The sequence below is a fragment of the Carassius auratus genome, chromosome 38 (assembly GCF_003368295.1).
Source record: "Carassius auratus strain Wakin chromosome 38, ASM336829v1, whole genome shotgun sequence".
NCBI classification, from domain to species: domain Eukaryota; kingdom Metazoa; phylum Chordata; class Actinopteri; order Cypriniformes; family Cyprinidae; genus Carassius; species Carassius auratus.
This window is the reverse complement of record NC_039280.1, coordinates 5,721,737-5,748,528: the sequence shown is the minus strand read 5'-3', so window position 1 is coordinate 5,748,528 and position 26,792 is coordinate 5,721,737. Positions and strand designations below refer to the sequence as shown.

Here is a 26,792-nt window from a genome sequence, read left to right as displayed (position 1 = left end):
AGAGAGTGAGGGCAGGAGAAAGCGCAGTTAGGGAGGGTGAAACTGATAAGCAAAGGTAAAAGGGGAGCATCTTGGGAACTGCAAGTGATTTAGAGCAGAGCCAGGAATCCAAAAAGCCGAAAGTGACTCAGTTTCCTCATGTGTTTTCTTAGCGTTTGGGAGTAGAAAATAGCACGGCTTAGCTGTGGACTTCGGTCAGAGAGGCGGGGGCTGATTTGGTACAGTTCTGTTTTATTGTTTGTTTGGCTTCAGGGCCTTTGTTGTGTGTTTTTGGCAGGCCATGCTGATCTGATAAAGAGTGAAAGGTAAGAACAAGCTTAATCAGGAGGTTATTGACCCACCGGAAACCTCAGGTATATTCAACAAGGATCAACAAACAAAAGGATATAGAAAAAGAAAGAGGTTCTTTGCCTCAAGATGTATAGACAATCATTTATATGGTGAAGACTAAGAAAACCTTGTATGATCCTATCTGAAAGGGTTTCCTGTATCACTCTTCCTCTAGAATTTGACAAAGAGCTGTCAAGACTTTCATTGCACAACAGTGAAGTATTTGTTAAAACCATTGCAAACTAATAAATCACACATGAATGAAAATAAACTAGTGCATGAAAAAGTAACTCCGCAAACAAACCTAGATTAAATTTCTGAGAAATATCATTTATCCACCGAGGAATAGTTTAACAGAGGTGGTGTAGAGGCTAAGGTCAGAGATCACCTTTTGGTTCAGCTGTTTTCTGACAGTTAATTTTATTTTTTTTTCCTGGAAGGAATTTTGGTTAGACATTCAACAAAACCATAGCAAAAGTGACCGTTGCAAAACGTATCTTTTAATACCGATCCTTGCAAATACAGCCAATAATTTTCTTGTTAACTGGCATAATAGACTTTGGATGGCCATAGTATTTGTTATTGTGAAGTTTTGCAGCTAAACAATATTGAGACTCAACAAATCTCAACAAATATGAATCCAGATCTGTAGATCTTTTTTATTGTTTGGTTATGCAACATTGTTTAACTTGCTTGTTTTCATGCAAACATGATGGTTGTTAAATGTACAAAAGCTTGGTGAGGCTTAGGCCTGACTCTTCCATCCAATCAAACAGGCATCTTTCAGTTTCCTCATTCAAGGGATTGTTCACCCACAAATGACAATTCTGTCAACATGTGCTCACTTACTTGTTTTAACTGTATTTCATTGCTCATGCAACAAAAGTCAGGAGGTCCGAAGCAACATCAGACCCCAGAATTTTACTGTATGGACAATAAATACATTTTGTGCACTGTAGGAAGTAGAAATGCACAAAAAAAAAAATAACACAATTGTATCACCAATTGCACTAATCTTTCATGAACCAGCCCTTGTCAGCCTAATTATCTCATGTTAACTGCACGTTTAAAGACAAGACATACCATATTTGGCAAATCCAGTTTACTGCTTCTCCCTGTCCTATAGTCACACAGGGCCTGGAAAAGCAGAGTGAACATGCCTCTCTAACACTGGGAACATTCCTACAGCCTTCTGTAATGGCATATTTCAGATTTTGAAAAGAAAGTGGAGAAAACCAAACAGCATGCGATAACGTAGTGGTTCCAGAGGCAACATACGAAGACACATTCGAGTTCCTTTTCACCGCCTGATTGACAGTTCCCATCCATCGCTTCCAATGCTTTCCCACGCCATGGTAATAGTGGAAGGCAGTCAGCCGAAACCACTGGTCAGTCGCAGAATGGCCACATCACAAAGACTTGTAGAGAAAGCCACCCAGTGTTTTCTAAAGGATCTGCTGTCCTCCACATACACACATACATAAGGATGCCTCTGTTTCTTCTTTTAGCTTTTGTCTCTGCTTCCCTGCAATGTATTAACTCTTTCTTGCCTTCAAATGCCTCATCGGATGTGATTTGTCATGGATGATGGAATGAATGTATCTGTAATGATCTCAATGAAATTAAAATAACCTTGACACAGATCCTAACACAGCTGTTTCATGTGTCACCACTTATATATAACCACTTATCCTTAAAAAAAGACTTCGATAGTCTAACACAAGGGGGCAGCCTGTCCCTCAAGTTCAGCAGCGCCACCACCAAGCTAACCCTCATGTACACAAAGCAGCAATTAGAGGAAAATATGCTTTCATGTCAAAAACAAAGCTATTTGGCAGCAAGATTTGGCCTGTCTGTGTGCTAATAACGTGCCGTAATCCTGCTTGACTGGAGATGAATTCAGAGGTTAGAAGCCAAACGAGAATGCTGGAGACGTTTTATTTACTCAGTCGCTGTAGATTCCTCTGGTATGGGGAGGCCTAAATCATTGCTTATTGGACGAGAGAGAAAGAGACAGAGGAGATTTAAAGAGTGTATGAGTGTAGCCAGAGAGCGTTGCTGAACAATGGGCTTTACCCAACACACCCTTCTAATTCACTCTCACACCATCCCTTCCCAGCTGGCCTTGGAGAACCCAGAACATTACTGCCTGGCCCGGGCCACTTTAGGACTTCTCCAGGGCCTACTAAAATGCACACTCACTCATTCACTCACTTGTGTTTTATCAGGCACTCTGGAAGTGCTCTAGAATGTGTTCTGGACTGTGTCTTGAAAAGGGGAATTTCTTCTGGTCTGCTCCCCTCTTATGTCATCAGCTCGTTGCCCCTAGCGTCAATCAAGTTTGCGTCCACATTTGCTTTGAGCTCAGGTGTTGACATGCTTCAGCGCCTGCTCCTCTCTGGCCTCTTGCGGGTGGTCCTGGAAAGGCCTGTGTGAGTGGACTGAAGCACAGTGACAGGGCTGGTCTTGCGCTCATGTGTAAAACATAATCAGGCTGGTGTGGAGCGGAGATGTAACGATTGCTTAAATGGCCGCGACGGCTCTGGCTCTCCTACTCCACCGTGACTTATTGTCCCTGACGTGCTGACACAGCGCTCCAAGAATCCCAATCTTTGCATAAAGTTCTGCAGCCTCCCCCGAATCTGGCCCTCTTCTTGTTACATTTCCATAAACTTACAGGTTAGCGAGGACATCCTTTGGTAAGGCATTTCCTCAAGCTGCAAATCCTTTGCTGTGCAGTCCTCCACACGGCTTTGGTTTTAACACCACCGTCTTTGAGATCAAGTGTATCTGGTTACTGACATAATGCTAATGAGGTGCGTTTACAAAGCTTGTAAAACTGGTGTGCAGAGAGGGGGGAAGCAGATGCACAAAGAAAAGAGGAAGGGGATGGAGTGACTTGCCTTCAGCAATGGATTTGAAGGTGTCATTCAATCAGCTCAGTGATGACTTCTTTTTGTTGTGTTTAAGCCCCCCCATCTCTCTCTCTTTCTCTCTCAAAGTGTGGGAATTTTGCCGTGCTAGTGGATCTTCACATACTGCCCTTAGGCGGTCAAGACAATGCCAGCTGGTTCACTCCAGAGCACAGGAAGGTATGGGAATGAGGGTGTGTTTCTGTTTGTTTGTGTATGTCCTCTTACACTTCAGTAGACTGATAATGCAAGAATCTGGAACTTGAATCTACTCTTGGGGATCCCCCATCCTCCTCCTGCTTTTATAAGATATATGTTTTCATTGGCCCACGCAGCCGAAAGGCTTTGAATGATTTTCCCTCCCAGGTTTTACTCTACATGCAGAACGTCTAGTTAAATTTGAGCTCCATATAAAAAGTTTAGGACGAATGTCACCTTGTGAGGTTTGTCTTTGTTTTCAAGATTGCAAATATGTGTGCAAAATGTTTTTATGCACAGGAAGTTGTCTCTCTGATTAGAGATGCATTGGAGCTGAGGGTGAGGCAATTTCAAGAGGCCAGATACCAGAAGATCCAGCCCAAACTGAGGAAGGATCTCACCCTGACCGCCCCGCTCTGCCTTGAAGGTATAGCACACATGAGCTCTGCATACTGCCTCATGGGGAATTTTATAGTGCTAATCTGATGCACATTTTAGAATCTAGCCGGAATTAATAGGTCATCTGGGTACTGTTCACCTAATGTTTTATGAATACTATGAATTCGGACATACTACTCATTTCGCATACTATTTCTCACGTATTGTAGGAATAATTACCTGCATAAATAGGCAGCATTTCATAGCATTTATTTTCTAGAGTTCTTGCTGTTTGGAAATGTTAGATATCTAACTGCATCATTTTGTTTATGCCATTGTGATGTGTTCAGAAGATGATGAAGTACACACCCATCCCTTAGGTTCATTGATGTCTACTAATGTTTAACTATACTGATTTATGTAGTACCCATTTGAACCACAAATACCACTGTACTCTTCCAATACAATACCGAATGTACGTGTCAAGATAGGAAATATCTGTTACACCTGCATATTTGACAATTTGCTATAGGCTATTGAAATATATATAATTACCCATGATCAAGCTGCAAGTGAAGACCTGTCTTTCCTTCACAACCTACTTTAGAAACGATCTATCCTTCATAAACATGAGACATGTAACACTGCTTTACAGCTTGAGCACTCTGTACATGGTTTACACAGATTTCAAAACAAAGTGGAGAAAGTGAGGCTATACTTACATGCCAGCAAGAATAAAAACTAGTTTAGACTAGGTAGCACTCCCCAGGAGTGTCTTCACCACCCCCACAGAGATGTGGTAAATGTGTTTGACTTGCTTTTCTACAGCATACATGCAAGCCACATTTGTTTTTCATTGACTTATTGTGTTTTAACTAAAATGTGATTCAATGTATGTTGACTAGTGGTCGTCCGATATATCGCCATGGCTGATATAACGACTAATATTTGGCATTTTTCAAATATCGACATGAGTCAATAAGTTATTTTGCTTGGCTGATGGGCACCAGGCACCAGGCTTTTATTTTGACAGCGCTGAGAAAGGCAGCACCTGATCACTCACACTCTCTCTTGTTTACTGTTGTTGTTAAAAGTTCTGTCAAATATGAATAGAAGTCTGTCTAATAATCAGATATAACGGTTAAACATAGGAATTAATGAATACAAAAAGTATTATAATGATTGCTTTAATATTATTAGTTATAATACCTTCTCGTTTGCCATCAGCATTAAGCAATTATTTCATTTAAACAAATCTTTAAATGACTAATGTGAACTGTTCATTTTTAACCATCATGATCGCATGTTCTCTGTGTGAAGGTCGGTCTGTGTTAATTGAATGCTTTAAACTTTAAACGTGGTTTCAAATTATGCTGCACTATATGCATTTGCCCACTGTCATATTTATGTCATTTTCACTGTGCGCTGTATGTAAAATGCACACAAACTTCCCATAATACGGAGTTCCCTGTTGGTTACAGTGGATATATAGCCTACTTTTTAATTATATTTTTATTAAATATTTATTTATTTGTGAAAAATACTTTGTCATCTAAAGTAGGTTTATTTTACACATTTATTTTTTAATCCATTGTCAAATGATTTCAAATTTCAAAAATATGAATAAAAAAAATTGCAAATCCATCATGGCACGGGTGTAACTGGCTCTTAAAGAGAATGGAAGATTCTGATTGGTTTTTTGCACGTTACGCCCAAAAAACACCCATTACTCATTAAGAGAATAGGGACAACCCATCTAGACTATGCGTTTGTGCGTTCCGACCATTTATCCGTTGTTAAACTAGCAAAAGTGGATTTGGACACGCCCTGAGTGCACCTGTGCCGTGCGATTTGATCGTTAAAATAGAGACCTATGAGCTCTGAATTTGATTTGATAATTCGATGTGGATTTCATTGAGTTTTTGAATTCTTATTATTAGATTTAATCACCTTTTAATAAACTACAGAACATCACGACCCGGAAGCGGCTTGCCTCATGCGAGTAGGGCTTGTATGCTCCAAGAACGGACACTGCACTAGTGATACAAAACACACAGGTCTGTTAAGAGCAATACTTTTAATATAGACAAATTATTATTAGGCTGGGCTACTGTCCATAAATGTACTTTTTTTTTTTTTATGGCTGCCGTATTCACAAGTATTTTCCAAGCAAATTAAATGCACGTTTTTATCATGTGTAAAATGACTGATTAACATGGCGGATAAAACCAGCTCGTTTTTTTTACACCAATATACTACAAGCGTACTACTTGCAGAACTCGGGTGATTTTTCAAACTTGATGTGCTGTTGTTGTAGGCCAGTTATATATCTGGCACACTGCCTTTCTTGTCCTCACTCAATTTAAAGTGCTCCCACAGAGCTGAGGTCTTCTGCATTTTTGTTTTCCAAATGAACTGAATCATGTCATTCATGTTGTTCACTCTTGTGCGTTCATAAGCCGCTTTTCCACTATCGGGCCGAACAGTTCTCTTTGCTTAACTGTTCCATTCCATGCTGATAACGGAGCTCTTTGGAATGCAATACAAATGTGTTGGTTGTTGCCTTGGTAACGCAAGTGTGATATAAGGCAACGACAGGTCAGTAATACGCACAGATGTTTCCTCCACAAACATTTGCAGGCATCCAATTGCACGCTTCCGCTTATGGCCCATTCACACCAAGAACGATAACTATAAAGATAACGATATTAGCGTCCACACCAGCGAACGATATTGTCTGTGTATTCTAAGCGGACACGCGTCTTCTGCTTTAAATTCTAGAGCTCATTACAGCAGGATTGATCTTGGTTGGTTGGCAATGTTTTTATCGTTCATCAGAAAAAAAATTGTTCTCAAAGTGATTCCAACGATATCGTTTCTCTGTGCCTTTATCATTATAGTTGCCGTGTGGACTCCGCTATTCTTTAATATTGAGAACGATTTTTAGAACTATATCTTTATCGTTATCTTTATAGTTATCGTGCTTGGTGTGAACGGGCCTTTAGCCAGCTATGGAAAAAGGTAGCCAGGTACCGGAGTGACGACGTCATGCACATGCACTCTAACAGCACGGAGAATTCCGGGCCGAAAATGGTTTGTAATCATGCCGCGCCGTACCAGGCTCACTTGGAAATAAATCTGTAATACATGTCACTTTGAAATACATCTCCTTAGAACTGTTCGGCTATATTCAAGAGCGAACGAAGATGGGGGATGCCAGGTTTATTAAAGATTATTAGAATCTCAAAATTTAAAATCGAAGCCAACCCACTGAACAAATATTTGAATAATCTAATATTCTGGTTCAGCCCTAGTCTGCACCAGATGTGACTGTAGTCATGTTGCATTTTAGAGCCCTGCACGGGCCTCAAATCTAGGCCCGAGCCCAGCCCTGGCCTGAGACGCTCAGGCCCTAGCCCGACCCGTGTCTGACAGCTCATCAGAATTATCAGCCCGAGTCCGATACAAGCACGTGTTTTTATTTATTTATTTTATTACACAGCGGGAGCCTGTCCTATTTGCAACAATTAAAAAAGGTGGCAGTTTTGTGTTATGTTTCTTTTCGTTTCTTTATCAAGTTAATTTAGAAAAATGGAGCATTTTTTTTTTTAAATGATGATTAACGTTAAACAGCCGAGCCGACAGCGAGTAGCCAAAAACATATTTAATCAATTAAGCCTCTCAAATTAACGCTAATACTTTACTTGGCTACAATAAAATCCATATATAAAACACTTCAAGCATATCACACAGACAGTTTAATAAATGTTTATTGTATTCACAAGTGTTCACGGATTTCATTTCGTTTTTGAGTTCTTATCAAACACATCTGATTCAACTCATCAGCTCATTAACCCATGTGATAATGAGCCGATGAGTTGAATCAGGTGTGTTTGATTAGGGAGACAAAGAAAACGTGCAATGTTGGGGGTACTCCAGGACAGATTTGGGAACCACTGATCTAGTGCATCCACAGGATCTCGGATTAAAATGGGGTTTATTGTCTTTAGCTGCCTCACAGTGCTCGCATCCTATGTAGACACAGTAAGTTTTACAGTACAAAACAAAATACAATAAAATTGCCAAAACACATAATTCTTATGAACTGGCCAGATTTAGTTCGAAATGACATCACGCCCGTCATACTTCGATTTCTCTTGAAATGTACTGGGACCTTAAAGGGGGTGGTTCTTTTTGCACAGGTAGCACTTAAAGCCTGTAAAAGGCTGACTCACTGCATGAGCCAGGTCCCGCTGAGAGAGTTAGATTAAAGGGCAGTTAAGCTCATAAAAAGAAATTTCTCCTCTGTAGATGTTGCTGCCCCTCTCACGGCACGTCTGCACTGCTGCAGAGGTGCTCATCTCTTATTGTTCAGTGGTACTATTACATGCAGTTTTGCTTGTTTTACTCCTATCCTTTCGCTGCTAGGATAAAAGTAAAAAAGAAAAAAGATAGATAAAAAAGCAATGAGGTCAATTGTTTAAAGTCTGGCGTTGGATATTGGGGGTTTTAGGATCTGTCAGTAGCTGGTTTCCCAGATAAAGATTGACTTAACTCAACTTTCACCTATGTTACGGTGTATGTGTCCTGCACCTCTCATTAGAGATCAGTTTCAGATATATCATTAGTTATTCTGACAAGCACATCATGAATCACTTCTCACTGTGTATATAACGGCTGTGAGAAATGCAATGTCTCGCCCTTGGGCCAGGTGAGAACAGGGTTATTGTCTAATATATCAGAAAGACTGACTCATTATCTCTGACAGCATAACTAATGATGAAACACACTTACAGGGTGTGTGCATGGACAGTGTGTCTCCTTCACTTGTGTCAATAAACATAGACATTTAAAGTATTTTTATGCATCCGGCAGGAAATGGAGCTGGACTGTGACTGGGAAATACATACAAGGGTCACGTGCTCAGTGTAGAGGTCAAACACTAACCTGTTGATATACACGTCACGGTGATCAGCCAGCAGATATGCAGTATATCCCAGTATATCCCATTTTTGTCTATTATTGGAATATATATGACATTAAGTACTGGAGTAAAGGCTGAGGAAAATTCAGCTTTGGTATAACAATAATAAATATAAAATATATAAAAATATAAATATTTTTTTAAATTGTAACAATAAAAACATAAACATCATACACATACACATAAATTATAACATTTATTATTAAGAAAAAACATCTTTATTAATAAAAAAGTATATTTTGTCTTATTCTAAAATTATATTTTATTTATATGCGTGTGTGTGTGTGTGTGTGTGTGTGTGTGTGTATATATATATATATATATATATATATATATATATATATATATATATATATATATATATATATATATATATAGTGCTCATATATATATATATATATAGTGCTGTCAAATTATTAATCGCGATTAATCCAATCCAAAATAAGTTTTTGTTTATATGTGTGTATATTTATTTTAATACACACAGCTACAGTATATATTTCGGAAATATTTACATGTATTTACATGTCTATATTTATATTAATATTATTTATATTATATATAAACATATTTAATAAATGAATATAACCTGAAATGTATACATGCGTGTGTTTATTTATGTATAACATACAGAGTACATGCACATATATTATGCAAACAAAGTTTTATTTTGGATGTGATTAATGTGTTTGACAGCACTAATTTATATTATTTATAATTATAATTTATATACATTTATATATTTAGAGTTTGGTTCCAAAACATGATAAATGCTATTTAAAAAAAAAAAAGTCAGTGAATCAGTATTGTATCTGGTCGGTATTAAAAAGTCGAAATGGAATATTTGCAGACTTATTAGGTCATGTTTTCTCCTTTTTTTTTCCCCAAACTTGACAAACGCCAGTCTCCCTTTTTTGCAGAATGTGATATATCTGCTCTACCAATCACAGCGCACCATTCCACACACTCTAAACAGTAATGTTAGCGCTTTGAATACAACCGGCATCCTAGTTTTTATCATCTACTTTGTACTTTGTGATCAAAAACAAGGGCTTAATGACAAATCGCATCTGGTTGTTATGTGCATCTCATCAGTAAAGCCAGTACTGTGATTAATAGTATCGGTAAATCTCCGTCTCGTGCTTTCAGATGGAAATTATTCAAATGCAATACACAGAGCTGTAGATCACTGACAAGCTACACTACATTGCGTTCATTAGATGAATCACATTCGATTATGAATGCGATATTGCGTAGCTTGTCTGTGTTCGTGTTATTATTAATGCCATTTATGTTTTTCTTAATACAGCACACATAGCACTAGTCTCTGAATGAATGTAACATGGCAAAGATGAATGCACTTTTGGAAGTTGAAGATAAGGGGAATGTCATTTTGGAATTTCTGTGGGCTAATGTGATTTTGTTCATGTTCTTGATCATGATGAAATGTAATTTTTTTGCTATAATTAATACATAGCATTAACAAGATGACCCGTGGAATTAATTTAGCAAGTGATGACTGATGAATGTATTTTTAGTACTGTGCCTGTATATAAGATTAGTATTGACCAAGTTAAGAGGCTGTCATGTGGATCAACCTAATATGTTGTGTATTTTCATCCGTTTCAATATGAAAAAAAAAACTTTCATATTGATATAATGGATTTATTGCATTATATATAATAAATACCGGTAATGAAAAATATTTGTGACATTTTATATAATAATACATATTATTTGGTTAATTTTCTCAGTCATACTAGGCATATATGCTCCATGTGATTTGTAATTCCAATTAAATTGACTGAATGCCTTGTAAAGTCCAATTTGCAGCACACTTTCAGCGATTGGAACATACCCAAAGAGTTCTGCGATTTCCCAGTCCTAGAACATGTGACCACTCCAGCTGTCGGCTATCAACAGCTATTAACGCTCTCCAGATCCTTTTGTGTGAACTCACTCACACACCAGATACTTTTCTCCCTCTCTTTTATGTGTTGGCATACTTAAATCTCCATGGTTTCATCATACATGCATCAAGCATGGTGTTTTGTGTTCATTCCCAGCAGATTGTGTCTATTGTCAACCTGTGTGTGACGTTTTATGCATGCTTGTCACATTTATCACATCCAGCAAGTGTGTCACATGCCGACACATTTCCTGAGCAGTCTGCTCTCGGCTGCAAGGCCATTTTCCAAATGTTAGCCCTTGTAGCTTCTCCCTGACTGGCTACCTTATGCTTCCCCATTAGCTCATAGTGAGTTGATTTATTTATGCTTTAGAGAGGGCGGGAAAGGGGGAACTTTTCCCACCAAATGTCTTGGCTTGGTGCAAGCACGAGCCGGACTCTTGGCACACTAACCAAGGAAATGTTTTCTGCTGGAAGACAGCGAATAGCGTTGTTTTATGTAGACATTTGTAGGAGCATATCTGCCCTGAAAAGGGCAAAAATAAGGTTTCTCACTGACTTTTCCTCCTTTTTAAGAAATAATGATGTTTGGAGTGAGATGAACAGCATACTGTTTGCACCCCTTCCTGATTACTCCCCTTTTTTAAAGAAAGAATTCCCTACAGCCCCTTTATAGAGAAGCTTGTTTTTTTTTCTTAACTCTCTTAACTCTCATGTCATTTTTCCAGGGGTTCTTTTACTGAGAAAGCCCATTAATTAAAAGATCAATCTGGCAATAAATGAAAGCGACCCAGTTTCAAGTGAACGAACACAAATTGAGACCTTAATGAATGACTCACTTTGTATTCTTTCAGTTTGGAATGCCAGTCATTTGTGTGAAATTGATTGTGCGTGAATTGGTGCATCAAATTTTGGTACTAGCAATGATTTTGATGGACTAAAACTTGACACACTGAGGACTCCATTATCATTTGCAATATGACTCTGTGGTTATGCATTAAAGCCTCACTGACATTTATCCACAACATTGCAATGTAACACGCCAGGACCCTAGTACAAATCCTGGTACTATTTGTTTTGTTTACAGTACATCTTCGATAACTGTTAAAACTACTGTCCTCATGCAATATGCACTCTTCTTCCTTTTAAATCTGCCTGAGAGCCTGGCAAAAACATTTTTGAGCTTTACTATATTTTTTTTTAAATAAATGCAGCTTTGCAGGGCTCCAAACTGTGACTAAAACAGTAGCATTTTCTACCAAAAAATATTAAATTGCATTTACATTACATTTAATCATTTAGCAGATGAGGGAAATTGTGAGTGAAGTTTTTGCTGAGGTCGCCACTGGCGACTAGGCTTATGTATTTACATGTTACACCGTAAAAATTTGCATGTAATGCCTTTTTTCCTACATGTATGAGACGAATGAAAAATTTCAAGAATGAATATAAGTCCATGTTTTACTCACCCTCAAGGCATCCTATGTGTGTATGAATTTCTTCTCTCAGACAAGTCCAAACCAAGTTATATATAAAAAATTCCTTTTGCACTTCCAAGCTTTATAATGGCATGAGCGTGTTTTTTTTGTTCAGCATTCCAAGTCAAATAAAGTGCATATTAAATATATTTATTAATATGGATATATTTATAAATATATACATATTAAAACATGCCTCACATGGCTCCGGGGGGTAAATAAAGGCAACCTGTAGCAAATCTATGTGTTTTTGCAAGAAAAATATGCATATTTAAAACCTCATTAAACGTAACACCTTTCTCTCACTTCTGCTAAATGTGGAAACACAACTGTGAGAGACCAAAAAAATAAACTAGAAGTAAAAAAAATAATAAAAAAAAATGTTAGAAGATTTCAATATAAGCCAAGAGGAGACTGGTTTCCTTTGGTAAAGTAAGGAAACTTTGCTTCTTTGCTCCTGTAAACAAATGTTGGTGTTTGCGAGACCCCAATGCCGGCAGCATCCGCCAGAAAGGCAGTCTCTTCTGAACGTGTGTACAACAGTTTTCATTATTTTTATTTATTTAATTATTTTATAAAAACTCATCGATTCTCTACAGGAGGCCTTTATTCACCCCGGAGCCGTGTGAGGCACATTTTAATATGGATGGATGCACATTATTTGGCTACTTTTGGACTGTTGAACAAAAACACTATATTATAAAGCTTGGAAGAGCAAGGACAATATTTAATTTAGCTCTGACTGGATTCGTCTGAAAGAAAAAGTCACATACACCTAGGATGCCTTGAGGGTGAGTAAAACATGGGCTAATTTTCATTTTTGGATAAGCTAAACCTTTAATGGATAAGTGGGAGGAGAAACAAGGTGGGCAGTTTCTTCAAACCCCTCCTCCTCGGCGAGCCCCCTCCTCTTTCCCACAGGTGCCAGGGCTTACAGTGCTGGTGTGGTAGAGGGGGAGGGAACACCTGGCAGGCTGTTCCCCCTGATGGTCTGCCGTGTTCAGAGGCATTTTCCCATGCTCCCCAGATGAATGGTCACTAATAGTCGTGGGAGAGGGCTTTGTGAGCGCTGCACAGTGTACCAGGCTGACTCCTCTTGGCAGGCCCTGTGAGGAGGGCTTAAAGCAGTGCTTACTGCCTGTGACCCAGCCCCAAAGCCAGCACAAGTGCACTGCAGCAGATAGCCTTACAGCAGGAGAATGTGTTTACAAGGACACAGTGGAAGTGAGATCTCACTCAGTGAGTGAAGGGATGTGGGACCGGCTGCATCACTCCATTCACTTCTGCGTTCTCACAGCAGCAGAACGAGGTGCTGTTATAGAGCGTTAAAACTGTTACGTTCATTTGCACTTTTGAAATGAATCTGAGAGTGCTGCCAACTGTTTTTTTTTAATGAAAATAATTATTTTATTAAACAAGGGGTGTATTGAATTGATCAAATGTGACAGTAAGGACTTTTACATAATAAAATAAACCTGGTTAAATTAAATTTTGATTTTTCAAGATAAAAAAAAATATTGTAATCTTTAGCAAATCTCAAAACTAATATCCATTGTTCATATTATATTCTGTATTATGATATAGTGAGGATTAAATTAACCTTTTCATTTAAAACTGATCATTTTGGTTCTAGTGTTTTTACATTTTTTTTTGTTTTTTTTGTAGTGTTGTGTCTGTGCCTCCTCTCCAACAACAGTTTGCAATAAGCCCCTCATGCCCTGTAGCCTTTAGATATAAAGCATGTGGGGGCATTAGCACCAGTTACCTGCCCTGGAACATGTGAGAGGGACTAGGCAGGATTACCAGCATGGGAAATGGAGACCTGGGAGCAGGAGCTGTTGAATTCCTTGGCTTCTTTTGACTGCCTGTCTGTCTGTCAGGCTGTCTGTCTCCTTGTTCTAGAATTAGCCCTTGATGCTTTGTCGTGTTGCAGTTGCTGTGCAAATCCATCTCATAAGCCTGTGTCTCGCTGTACAGAAAAGCCCCTGGACAGCCGGACTCTTTCCATAGACCTTTCTCCCGGGCTTTCACACTCAAGCTCTCGAGTACGCAGATCTACACAGCTTTAACACACCCGTCTTTGGCCCGAAACAGATGTTTATACATTCAGTATGATTCGATCTCACCACATACACCCCTGTCTTTCGTCCGGGGTCAGCGGTGTTCCTCTGCTGCTGTCCCACAACAGGGCTCTGTATGTAATTAGGGATTGGGGAAGGAGAGCTTGATCAGTATGGGATTCATGGGACTGTTTCTCAACCGCAATCTGGTTAGGCAGACTCACACACAAATACAGACACAGCCTCTGTGAACCCAGGCTATACATGCCGCCTGACCAAACTTCACTTCAGGAATTACTAAATCGTTTTAGAGGATAACCCTGCCTTTTCCTCTCAACATTTCATTTCAAGGCCCAAGAACAGATCAAATGGCAGGTCATGTGCTTAGGGTTAATGGTGCTTTTCTCCACTGAATCCATCATATTTTTTTTTTTTGACTGGTATTATATAATAATTAAAAGCATATTTCTCTGGCAGAGGATGCTTGATTGTTCTTACACTTTAAATGACATTTTATATTTCGTCATTAAGACCTTGCAGGCACCAGTGTGCTGTGCAGGTGTGTCAGTTTTAATGCACACAGATTCATAATCACACAAGTTGGATGGATTTAGTAGGAGAGGGAGATGTGGAGGTCTGGATTCAATGACAGGCCTAGCTCTGGTTCAAGACCCTCAGAGCTGCAGAACAGCACATAAGTCAGGTTTTCAGAAGCCTTCCCCACATCGTTAATCTGTTGGAACCAAACAGGAGGAATGTGTTTCCTTGACCTCATTCACACCACACTTCCCTGTTTGCTCCTGGGGCATCCTTAAGCCTCCCGAATGCTATATTTTCTGTACCATACCTGTATATGATTCATTGATGGTTTTGTACCAAAACTGTATATACACTGTGATTGTCTTCAGATTGTACTTATAAAAAGGGTTATTCAACTATAATTTAGTCTAATTGCTGTTCATCTGATTCGGACAGGACTACTTTTTCCTATGAGGTCAGGAAATTTAATCTTTCACAGACTTGCAGTATGAATTTAAGCGAATATATTTTTTCTTCCCTGACACAACCCTTCCTAAATATTATAGAGAATTCTTTTTTTTTTTCTTTTTTTTTTTTCAGTGGTCTTCCGAGAAGTCCGGATGGGAATGTCTGTAATTGTTGTACATTATTTTTTTCACAGTGCTTCTAATTTATTTTGACCTTTTGTCAAATTCAGTTACAGAAGCTAAATTTCCTGATGCATTGACTGGTGTACCTTCATTATTGATTTAGATTTTTGGCCCACTTTTCTGGGTAACATAATAGTTGGTGCTTCTAGTACTACTGGCATCTTATTGCTCATAACAGAAATTGCAGTAGCAACTTTTGAATCATAACTTTTTACCTGTTTTTCCTTTAGTTACACACACAATTCTTCATGTATATACTACTGTTCAAAGGTTTTGTGTTCGTAAACTGTTTATGTTTATAATATTTTATCCAGCAAAGATGGATTAAATTGAGATAATGTGATGGTAAAGACATTTATAATGTAACAAAATATTTAAATTTTAAGTAAATGCAAATAAATGATTTTGAAAAATAAAATCATGATTTCCACAAAAAAATATGAAGTTTTCAACATTGATAATGAAAAGATCTGTTTCATAAAACCAAATCAGAAAATTAGAAATATGCTGAAAATCTTAGGCTGCGATTGCACGACAACGGTGTAGTCAAAAACTGAAAAGTTTTTCCCTCGTGTTTTCAAAAAAACTCACGTATACACGACAACGTTTTCAAAGTGATTCGCATCTATACATATCCGTGAAAACGGCCAAAAATGCTGTATTACGTATGCCAGACCAGTAGTTGGTGCTGTCACCTTGTTCGTAAACAGTACCTGCAGGGAAATGATTATACAATGTATATGATGCATCTCCACTGTTGGTTGTTGAACTGGTGAAGTTAATCAACATTGTGCTGAAGAAGAGTTAGCAAACTCTTGAGCAGCAACAACAGTACCATATACTCCACCATTGTTGTGTATGTTTGTTTGCACTTGCCTTTAAAATCGACATGTTCTGCACATGTCTACATACCTAACACATACTACGCACATGCATGACGTCACTGTTTTCAAAGATTCCCCATATTGGGTGTTTACACTGAAACGAATACAGTGTCGTCTTAAAAACTTGCGCTTTGAAACCCATTTCAAAAATGAAACCCATTTTCACAAAACCTCTCCTGTGGCCTCGTGGGATAGTAAAGTATCCACTGAATGTGTACTTCATAATATAAATAGTAGGTAATCTGGGGACTTTTTGACTACTGTTTTATGAATACTGTGATTTCGGACATACTACTCTGTTCATATACTGTTTTTCTATATAGGTATAGAAGTATGTGATTTCGGATTCAGCCATTTTAAAGTTTTATTCAAGAATTCTGTGAATGAAACCATTTTCATAGCCATGCTGATGTAATATACGTTTATAGTGCAGGTGTAGCCATTTAGCAAAGTATTGCATTAGGACCTCTTATTAAAGGAGACATCTGTGAGGAAAAAAGGTGGGATCTTTAATTTCAGTGCGACTGATCACAGTCTCGATCTTTTTGCTGTGTCATGGGATTTAAGTTGATAAATGCCACAGTTTGGTCTAGGTTTTGATCTTTTTGTGTTTAGTAAGACTATAAAAGAAGGTTTCTAAAGGCACTTTAGTCCATTTACTTATCTTTACAGTTCTCTTTTTGATCATGTGTTGCATCCTCCTGTTGGATCACATTGCAGCATTTCATAACCATGCTGAAGGGGTCACCCAAATGTTAAATTGAACACTCATGTGCAAATATTGTTTCAGGTGGATGTTGAACAGAGTGATAAGACACACCGCCCGCTCTGCACAGGCTACAGTTACGCAGACGGGTGTGATGTGCTTCCAGGAAAACCCCGCACGGCCCTTCCATGTGGCGACCCCTGTGAAACGCTCACACACATACACACAATCACCCGGGAGCCCCACCCTGACCCAGTAAGAGTGGAGGACAAGATCTTAGAGGGTGATCATTCACATCAAAGTGAGGGCCGAGAGAAAATATTTCTACAAATTCCAACTCCGTCACCTAGACACCCGCTCTCCACCTGCTGTCCCCGAGTTTTACCTCTGTGAGATCATTTCAGGATCGCTCATAGCACACAGAAGCTATATGCTCAGATGTCATGGATCGTACCCGGTTTTACCACCAGAAATCGTATCTAATGTCTGTTTTTTTCTGCTTGATGTGTTTAGATTGTACAACCTCTTTGGCTCGCCGAGATCTAGACTGTGGTGCTGAGAGATGATTATTATTCTTTCGCATGTTGAGCTGTCTGTGCTCTCCATTTGTTTAGAGCTGATGAGGTTTTTATAGCTCGTGTTCTTCTTTGAACTCTGAATCAGTGGAAAGAATGCCTCTAGTTGGAGACAAGGGATCACTCACCCCACTCTTTCATTTTATTTCACATTCCTCTTTACATTCTTCTGGTTTGTTGACTTTTTGTTCTCTCTATTGTTTTCCCAGGAAGTGGTAAAAGCTCTGGGGGGGGCAACTGCATGTGTGTACTGATGTACTGTATATATATCTGCCTTGGCTTAGAGTCAGCAAAACCTGTGGAAACATGAATGTTGTGATGTTGTGTTGCCATGTGGATTGAGCGTTGGAACGCTTTTTCTCAGAGGGCATCTCAATCGTCTTTTCTGGAAACACATGCCACTTGCAACCTCTGGTGTGTCTGGTGGCCATGTTCTGATTTTGTTAGTGCTACAGTTCTTGTAGAATAATATTTCTGTATTTCATTACATTTTTTATCTTTTTAATTTTTAATCCTTACTCTTTTTTTTCTTCTATTGAAACAAACAAACAAACAAACAAAATATTATTTGCAGCAACAATTTAGAATACACCAGAAATCCAAATATTGTGTTTGCAAGGCATTTAAATAGTTCTGTACAGTACAGTACAGTTCTGTTTACTGGCCATAAACCTTTTCAACCTGAAATGACAAATTTAAGTGTTTTATTTTATGGGCACATTTGTTTACTTTTAAATGATAAGTAATACTGATACAGTGTCGAAAAACGTAAAATCTGGGTATTGAATCAAAAACAGCATTTCTGAAAACATCAGTCTTTATCAAGATAACCCCAGTATTTTCTTTATCTTAAGAAGGGGTGTTTTAGATGTGCTTAAACTGCTAAAAGACACTAAGATTTACATTTAGCTCGCTGGCCTGGGCAAGAAGAATTGAAGCTGCAAGAGCTTTATATATTTTTTTTCAGCAAACAGCTGATTTCTCAAAACAAGCCTTTCTGTGGTTCTACTCTAGAGCCAGACTCCTCTGTTGGTCTTCTCTTGGGAATTGTCTCTTTGAAGTGAAGGAATAAAGGAAACAAATGCTATTAAACTTTTTTTTTTTCCAGTAAGAGGAGGGAGGATGGGTCAATCTAAGTTGGGATGGACATGCATGAAACAGACTAGACTGAAAGTTTTGAATTACACAGTAAAGATGCCCATTTCTTTATCTCCCAAAATATGCAGATTATCATTTTTTTTGTTTGTTCAATCCATCCACACTAAAGTTAAAAAGGGGAAGAACATGCCCTAGGGTTTTGATGCAAAGCAGAGGGTCTCATGACCGATTTTTATTTTCCCATAACATTCCCAAGCTTTTGGGGAGAATTGTTGCATTCTCAAATGATTAGGGGCAGGAAAGATAAGATGCTGATACTGTCCATGCACGCTTTATTTCCCCACCTCATTGAGGTTGATAGGGTTCCATGTGCCATCTTGATCTCTCTGCCGGTGTTGCCTTTCTCCTTTGAGCACTTTAAGGTCCAAGTCATCTCAAAAGCATATAAATCTGATATCGAAATCCTCCTCGGTTGATTCTTTGTGATGGGGAGGAACACCTAAGGGAGCATCTGACTGATATTAACCTGCATTGCATAGATGAACAGTTCTGTGAAGCTAGGTGTTGCAGTTCCCACTAGTCTTGTATCACTTCCCTTAAGCAAAAATGAGCACCAGTCACCTGGAACCTTGACATGAATATCAACATTAGGAGCCTGTTTGGCAGGCTCACTGGGGTTTCACACAAGCTGCTTACTGAAGCCTATTATTCTCATAGGTGGGATTAAATAACATTTATTATAATTATTTTGTATCTTGGATACAGTGACTTGAGTTTGGGGTTTATTAGAATTGAAATGCTCTGTTTGTTGTTTCTATCAACATTTGAGCCTTAAGTGGAAGCTGTATCAAAACAAGTGAGTGCAAGAAGGTTGATGCTGTCCTAATCTACCTTCTTTCTTTACTGTTACTGATTGTACCATTGTTTCTACAGCACAGTAAGTTTCGATGGCCAATGGAAAAAAGGTATTGAAAATAAAACAACTAAAGTGGAGCTGCTTTTAAGCACTACCTGTGAAGTAAAAGAAAGTAGGAGGTAGATCCATCAATCACATACAGAGGGCGTTGATGACAGTTTTGTGGCTGGCTGACACTGTAATTGCACATCATTACTTGCAGAAGCTCCATCTGAGGACCTAGCTAGCTGTTTGCAGGGCCTGCAATGACATCAGCTGATAAACCTGTCTTCTCTAATGCTTTTCTGCTAATTTGACACATCTAACACGCAGTCTGAAGACTGAAAAATGTTCTGGAAGGGTGAGGCTATGATCTGAACTGACACGCCCAAGTACTTGGGTTCATTAGATAGTAGTCCAATTCATTTTGTATGTATTTAACAGTCCTGTAGCAGCCTAGGGCAGTCTCTCACAGACAGTAAGGGGGGTTGAGGGGTCTGTTCAGGGCACAGAGTGAGAGCTGATGGATTCCCATGCCTGTTTTCTTGTTTACAGCTGCACCAGCAGATATCTAGCGTGTTCACCAGGCCCCCTCTCTTGCCGACAAATTCCTCCCAGATTAAGCAACAGTGCTCTGCCTTCGCGTCTAGTGGATCTTGCATTCCTTGGACAATGACAAACAGATCTAGGCTGGATTCTTCCTTTGCCCGCTGTCTTTTAAATTAAAACAGAATGGTCATGTCACTGCTGCAACACTATGAGGGTTGAATGAACTTGTTTTCTTAGCATGTTAACAGTGAATTGGTATGGATGCTCTGGCAACTGCAAAAGTGAATGAACCACTGATCTATAATGGATCAGTAGAATGAACGCATAATGTTGACATCACTGAATGCTTCATATAATGACACAAATGGCACATTAGAAGCGATTTCAGTGTCTTGGGCTGTTTTGACACTTGATTTGTATTTGATTTGCTTGATCCGATCCGATTTTTTTTTTTAATCAGTGTATTGAATATAATTTAATGCCCATCTTTTGGCTCAGACTGAGTGATATATAAATGGAAATAATTATTTTAAATGTATTACATTTTTATTATATTCATTATACTAAATACACTATAAATTGCCTAATATAGTGTTTAATAATTTCAGATCAGATCACAGATCACTGATTTCAGACTAATTTTAAACTGACAGAACTCTGAAATATTTTCATTTTTAAAAGAATAGTGTACCCAAAATGGAAAAGAAGATATTTTGAAGAAACAAACAGTAGTTGGTCCCCATTGACTCCCATAATAAGAAAATAAATACTATGCAGAAGTTTATGGGGACCGTCAACTGTTTGAATACCAGCATTCTTCAAAATATCTTCTTTTATGTTCAACATAAGCAAAAAAGCTCACACAGGTTTGGAACGACATGAGGGTGAGTAAATGATGACAGTTTTAGGGTGAACTATTCCTTTAACTTGAATATATTTGTTGGTAATATCCAGTTTACTTTTTTCAAAAAGTTCTGAAACTTCTTGTTGAAGGATGTCGATGCTGAATGAGTCACAAACTAAATCTTGGTTTATGCATTTCAGCAGTTTGATTGGCTTTTGCATACACCCTATTTATTCACTTATTCTATTGTGTGAACAAAATTGTGCAAACAAATTTTTTTTTACAATAAATCTTCATTTATTCTCATGTCAACTTATCATTGCAAAAACTCTAACAGAATGATCAGGTCTTATATCACATTGAAGGGGTTTATTTTGTGATAATTACCTGCTGACTGTACATTATCCCACTTAATAAATATTGATGTAATTTGTGGGGAAAAATGAGATTGATTAATGCACAAGAGGCACGAAACTAGCACAGCGTCATCCACAATACAGTCTAGCAGTTGTACACTAAAATATTTGACCTTAGAATTGACCAATCACAATAGAGTATTTCAGAGAGCCATGTAGGAATAATAAATAACAGTCTCCGGTGCACATTTTCAGCCACTCATCCAGTATTTAGAGATTTTTGCAGTCTAAAATACAGGTTATGCAGGCAAAGTGGCACATTATATGTTTTTTCTCAAAGGACTGGAGCTTAAATTCACAAAACTCTCTCACCATTAGAGGTGGTAAATACTTTCAGCATTCAGTCAGTCTTGTTACAGTGGACTTCAAAGGCCAAGAAGCCCCTGGCACTGCTTACGTTCATGCCTGAACTATGAGGCTTCTTTCTAATTTGCTTAAACACTTTGGTATTTTTTCAGACACTAAACCGCCTTTGTGTGGTGTCATATTTGGCAGACATTAACAGCCTTTGTTCTGGCCTTTGCATGGCCACGTATAATTAATAACGTCCATGTTTAGGAGATGTGTCACAGACTATCATTTAATACAGTGCTGATTTGCATTAAAATAATTTTCTGGAGAAAAGTGTTTCCTCATGCGTAAATGAGGATTTGTTTAAACAAACAGGCAGTTCTAAAAGCGATTGTTTTATCATTAACTTACCGTGACAAGCCTTCACTGTTTGTATATCATCAGTGAAGGTTTTCTGAGTGTTAGCAGATTTGCTCCATAAAATGTGTTTTCTTTTTCAGGTGGGAATGTATGCTTGGCGGTGCACTTCATGAAACGACACTTCAACCTGAGATGCATTATCAGGCAGCAATACAGAGGTAGTTTATTTCCTCTTCTCATTGACTAAAGAAGACTGGTTTGAGTATTTCTTTCCACATTAAGTTGACTCATGAAACAGATGATTGTATCAGAAGCACCTGTGTTGTTGTTATTTCGTACAGCTGTCAGACTCAGTCGGAGGTCACTGTCTGGATCATTTTATTTTGGAAAAAGTTGACTGAAATATGTTCACTTAGTTGGCAACTCAGAACTTGTAGTTTCAAGTCAAACGTAGAGAGAGAAGGTTCTTTGAAGAAACCACCCATTATATCTGGCTAGACAGTTAGAGAAGAGTGCACTCCATTCTAATAGAGGCAGAGCTCAACAAATATTTGAGACTACAGCCAAATCCACCCGAGCCTGGCTTGACAGCAGCTCACAGGGAAAATGTGGTTTGCTTATCAAAGTAAACAAGTTCAGACTAAATTTTCACTGTATCTTTAGCGATATAGCATGTCAGACTCTGAAGGGAATTACAGTCATCATTCTACATGATTTCTGTTTAACATGCCTCCAAAAATAGAAACTAAGTAGGAATATGGCGGTCTGGTATAGATTATTTAAAGTGATCTAGGAAAACAAAAAGAAGGAAAAGTAACTGACCAACAGTTTGCTTGGCCTTCATTTTTCAAGCTAAATTTGGCCAAGTTTGAAGGAACTAAACCGGAATACATCAAACAATGTGGTTTGTTTTACTTATATCGAGTTACATATTTGAAACTTTATTGACTGAGGGGCATTGGGGACGTGAAGTTTACATTCAGCTTTATGGCAGCTTAGCCATTTTCTTAAAAACAACTACGTTTTTTCAACATTTCCCATGAAGAGGGCATTGAGTACATTTGAAGCTGTTGATGCTTTTCTCGTCTTAGTGGTTTCATTCCCATTTTTTACTTCAGATGTCTGTGAGAATTTAAATGAATATCATGCATATTTTCAGCTCCCATCCCATTTCACCCTTTGTTTCCAAGAGAAATTTTTTTTGTATATAATATTGTGCTAAATGGCTTCCACATCACTTTAGTAAACTCCATTTTTATTTTTGTGTTTACCTTCACAGAGTTGCGTGTGTTTCCTGAGCGTGCTGTAGTGTGTGCCAGTCCTCCAGAGAATTCTGCTATTCCCAGTGGAAGTCTGAACCTGGATGTGGTAAGAGTTGCTTATTTGATAAAATAATGTTTATAATCAGTGTTAGAGAAGCTACTTTGAAACTAGCTCGCCAAGCTACAGTCTACTTAAATAGATTTAGTTAAACTACTGTCCGATGATTCTCTTTATAAAGTGTTGGCTACAACAAATGTCTTTCTGTACAGAAGCTCTTTAAATGGGCAAACTGATTTTATTCTGTGGACAGTCTGTATTGTTCAGCTATTATATAAATTTAAGAAAATTAAGTACATGTGTCTTTAATGTATGCTGTTTCTTAGTCTTGAGCCCATTCTCTGCAAACACCATGAAGTGGGTTCTGGACTCATGTAGTTAATTCCTATGCGTTTGGTTCTCCCCTCTCGCTTATTATGGGGCAGCAAAAGAGTAGTTGGAAGAGGCTTATTGGTAAGATTCTTTTTACTCTATAATGCTCTCTGGGGTGGACCACTAAATGCCTTTGGCCTAAGATGTTGAGCTCTGGGGCCTTATTTATAAATTGCACATATGATTGTATTTGATCCTAAATGCCATAGCACTTCATTCAACATTGTTTATGAAAAACAAGATAAGATTCATACTGTAGGCAGTAACAATACACATTATTGTAATTATATGTTTTTTAAGAATTACATCACTGAAATTAGTTCATTTTTGATTTCTTTAAGATAATATTACTATATGCCTATACACATGTTGTATAGAAACTGGTCCAAGAGTGTGCATATTATTTAGAAAATATACGATTTCTGAACCATTTATAGAAAAAGCCAATGATGTGAAATTCTGTAAATATATGAAATAGATTTTAAAGCATGAGTGCTGCAAATATCACATGTTTACATGTTTTTAAAATGCTGTCAAGTGAAGAGAACTCCAATTTGAACAATGAATGTGTCTTTTGTATGTTTTCCCTAAGAAATGCATCTGATTATCTCTAAATAGATAGCTCACACAAAAATACTTCATTTACTAAAAAAGTCTTCATTTACTAAACCTCATGTCATTTAAAACCTATATGAATTACTTTCTTTCATTCAGGTTGTGCCTTGACGATTCGATGTTTAAAAAAGTCGTTTTGTTTGTTATTCATCTTGATGCTACTGTAGGAAATTGAATGCAGGATACTTATTCTGAAATCATGAGTTGCATCACTGGTACACTATGTATTTTGCTTTCGGAAACAAGACCACAGTTTTACTTGGCTCACACACATGCCCTCTTACTCACCCACTTTTATGGCAACAGTTGTGTGTGGGTCTGAAGACTGTGATTTGGTTCAACAGGATACTCAGTGGTAGGATCTCTGGAGCCATGAATGTCCAAGTGAAAGCATCCTTGATCAGACTTCCTGCTGTGTGTCCAGAGTACTTATCTGTTGTGTCTCCACCCCACTCAAATCTTCTTCAAATCTTTTCATGCCCACTTCTTCACTGTGAGTCTCTCTCAGGTGATACTACTCTATCTACCAACAGAATCCTGGGAAATGCGCATAGAGCCGCCCACCTTGGGTGGACATCAAAGATGAAGACAGTCTCCCATCTGTCCTGCCATTAATGTCGGTACTTTTTCGAGTTGAATCATTTGCCATTGTTTTTCTTTGAGACGTTTTCTTTCAGCCCTTTTTTCTTGCGTTGCTTTGGCTTTCAATGAAAGCAAGAATTGTAATAATTTGAGTGAAGTTATCCAGTTCGACAGTGAAAAGTTCACATTGTGTAACCGCTTTTCCAGTTCAGTGAAGCAGGGCCCTTGTTTTTGCATTCCCCTCATCAGGATGTGGTTCTCTGTGCTTGTATATACTGCGATGAAGGGTTAGCAGGAGCTTGCGGTGGTGCTCTCGCTGTTTGGCAGTTTGGAGAAGAGAGTGCATCAGGAGAATGAGTTTCTCTCATGACAAAACAATTATTTCAGTTGCTCCGCTCTAATTTGTCACTGGGATCCTTTTCCTACAGTTTCTTTCTTTCTTTTTTCTTTTTGCTTAAAGTTAGCCAGGAAAGTTATGAATCTTAATAAGAAATGCGGCTCAGCTGTATGAGTCACATACGATGCAGAATTTCAATTTGAAAATGATAATGGCTCGGTGAATTTGTTCTTCCAGTGTTGTCATATGTTTATGGTGAGTTTCTCTCACCGCAGCGCTTGACAGTGAGAGTCTGAATGACGCCACATGTTTTGAGGCAGTGTGGGAATTTGTCTGTGGTCCTTCCATTTGATTTAGAGTTCAGTTTGCAAAACATAGTTTATATCAGCTGCGCATAACACCTATCCAAAAGTCACAAGGTTACACTCCCTTATAATGTGTGTTTTCTGGCTGCTAGAGAGCGTGTGAAAAAGATATATGGCAGGTATTATGTGCAAAGTCACCAGTTCAGACCCTGGTAGGGCTGTTTCATGAACTGGAAGGTGACTTGTATCACTGTCAGAACCAGATTAGTGGTTCCTTGGGTGATGCACATCCTGTGGTGTGGTCTGAAGTGGTTCGAATGGGAAGGATCCTTCACTGTTGCATAGCAAAGAAGCGATGGGTCAGCACAAAATCACGTCATCACTGAGACGGCAGACCTCTCTTCCTTTTCCCCTGTTTAATGCACTTCCTGAAACCCTTCGAGAAGGTGTCTATTAGATTGTCTTTACTGGAGATTGGGTCTGTGTTTGGTCACAAATCATAATGTACACTAGTGTTTGAGAGTTTTGAACTTTTGAGTTGTAATTTACACTACAGTCTAAGTTAGTTATTGGAATAATATGGATTTTAATGATTCTTCTTAACTTTTCATTAAAAAAGTACCTTTTGTGTACTTACCTTAATGTCACTCCAAACCTGTTTCTGTGGACCATTTTAAAAAAAAAAAAGGTATCTTTACAATTACTATCCATAGTGTCAAATGTTGTTTGAAATCCAATGACTTTTGAAAAACAATCTTCATTTCTGATCCACAAAAGAGTTTTGTATTTTGATGTTGCCACATCTGTGCCTCTGGATATGTGCTGGAAGAATGGGAAAGATAGCAGCCTTGTAATGACGTGGCGGATCAAAGCTCAGCCAGGCAGATGTGTTTTTACAGCCTCCTCTACTTTGGGGAGAGCTACAGTGTTTATGGACATAACTTTATCCTTTCTTTGTTCATCTCTTATCCTAACAGCAAGCCACAGAACACTGTAATTTCAAGAGCTTCTTGGCCCTCACAAACTCATTGTCACCTAATCTGGTTTTCCTCCACCAAAACAAAGAGGTGGATTCCAGGGTGGTTATCTTTTATGGATACTCTTCAAGTCAGTGCTCTGTTTTAGATGGCTGGAGCGTTGTTCTGACAGGTACTTACAGAAGACATACACCATTTATGACTTTTATGACTAAAATAAGAAAATATTTCTTCTGGCATTCATAGAA

General features: G+C 38.3%; 1 protein-coding gene across 6 annotated transcripts in view; it reads left to right on the top strand.

The window, feature by feature from the left end:
• Positions 1–26,792, top strand: part of slx4ip (SLX4 interacting protein) — a 44,995-nt gene that overhangs the window by 7,055 nt on the left and 11,148 nt on the right. For 2 of the 6 annotated variants that reach the window (XM_026223593.1, XM_026223592.1), the window contains 4 exons: positions 3,333–3,422; positions 3,761–3,867; positions 22,177–22,254; positions 23,316–23,404. In XM_026223593.1, coding sequence (XP_026079378.1) covers positions 3,391–3,422; positions 3,761–3,867; positions 22,177–22,254; positions 23,316–23,404 — 306 coding nt within the window. In that variant the 5' untranslated portion in view covers positions 3,333–3,390. Of the gene's footprint in view, positions 1–3,332; positions 3,423–3,740; positions 3,868–22,176; positions 22,255–23,315; positions 23,405–26,792 lie in introns of all 6 variants that reach the window. The other 4 variants (XM_026223589.1, XM_026223588.1, XM_026223591.1 and 1 more) reach the window with 2 other exon arrangements.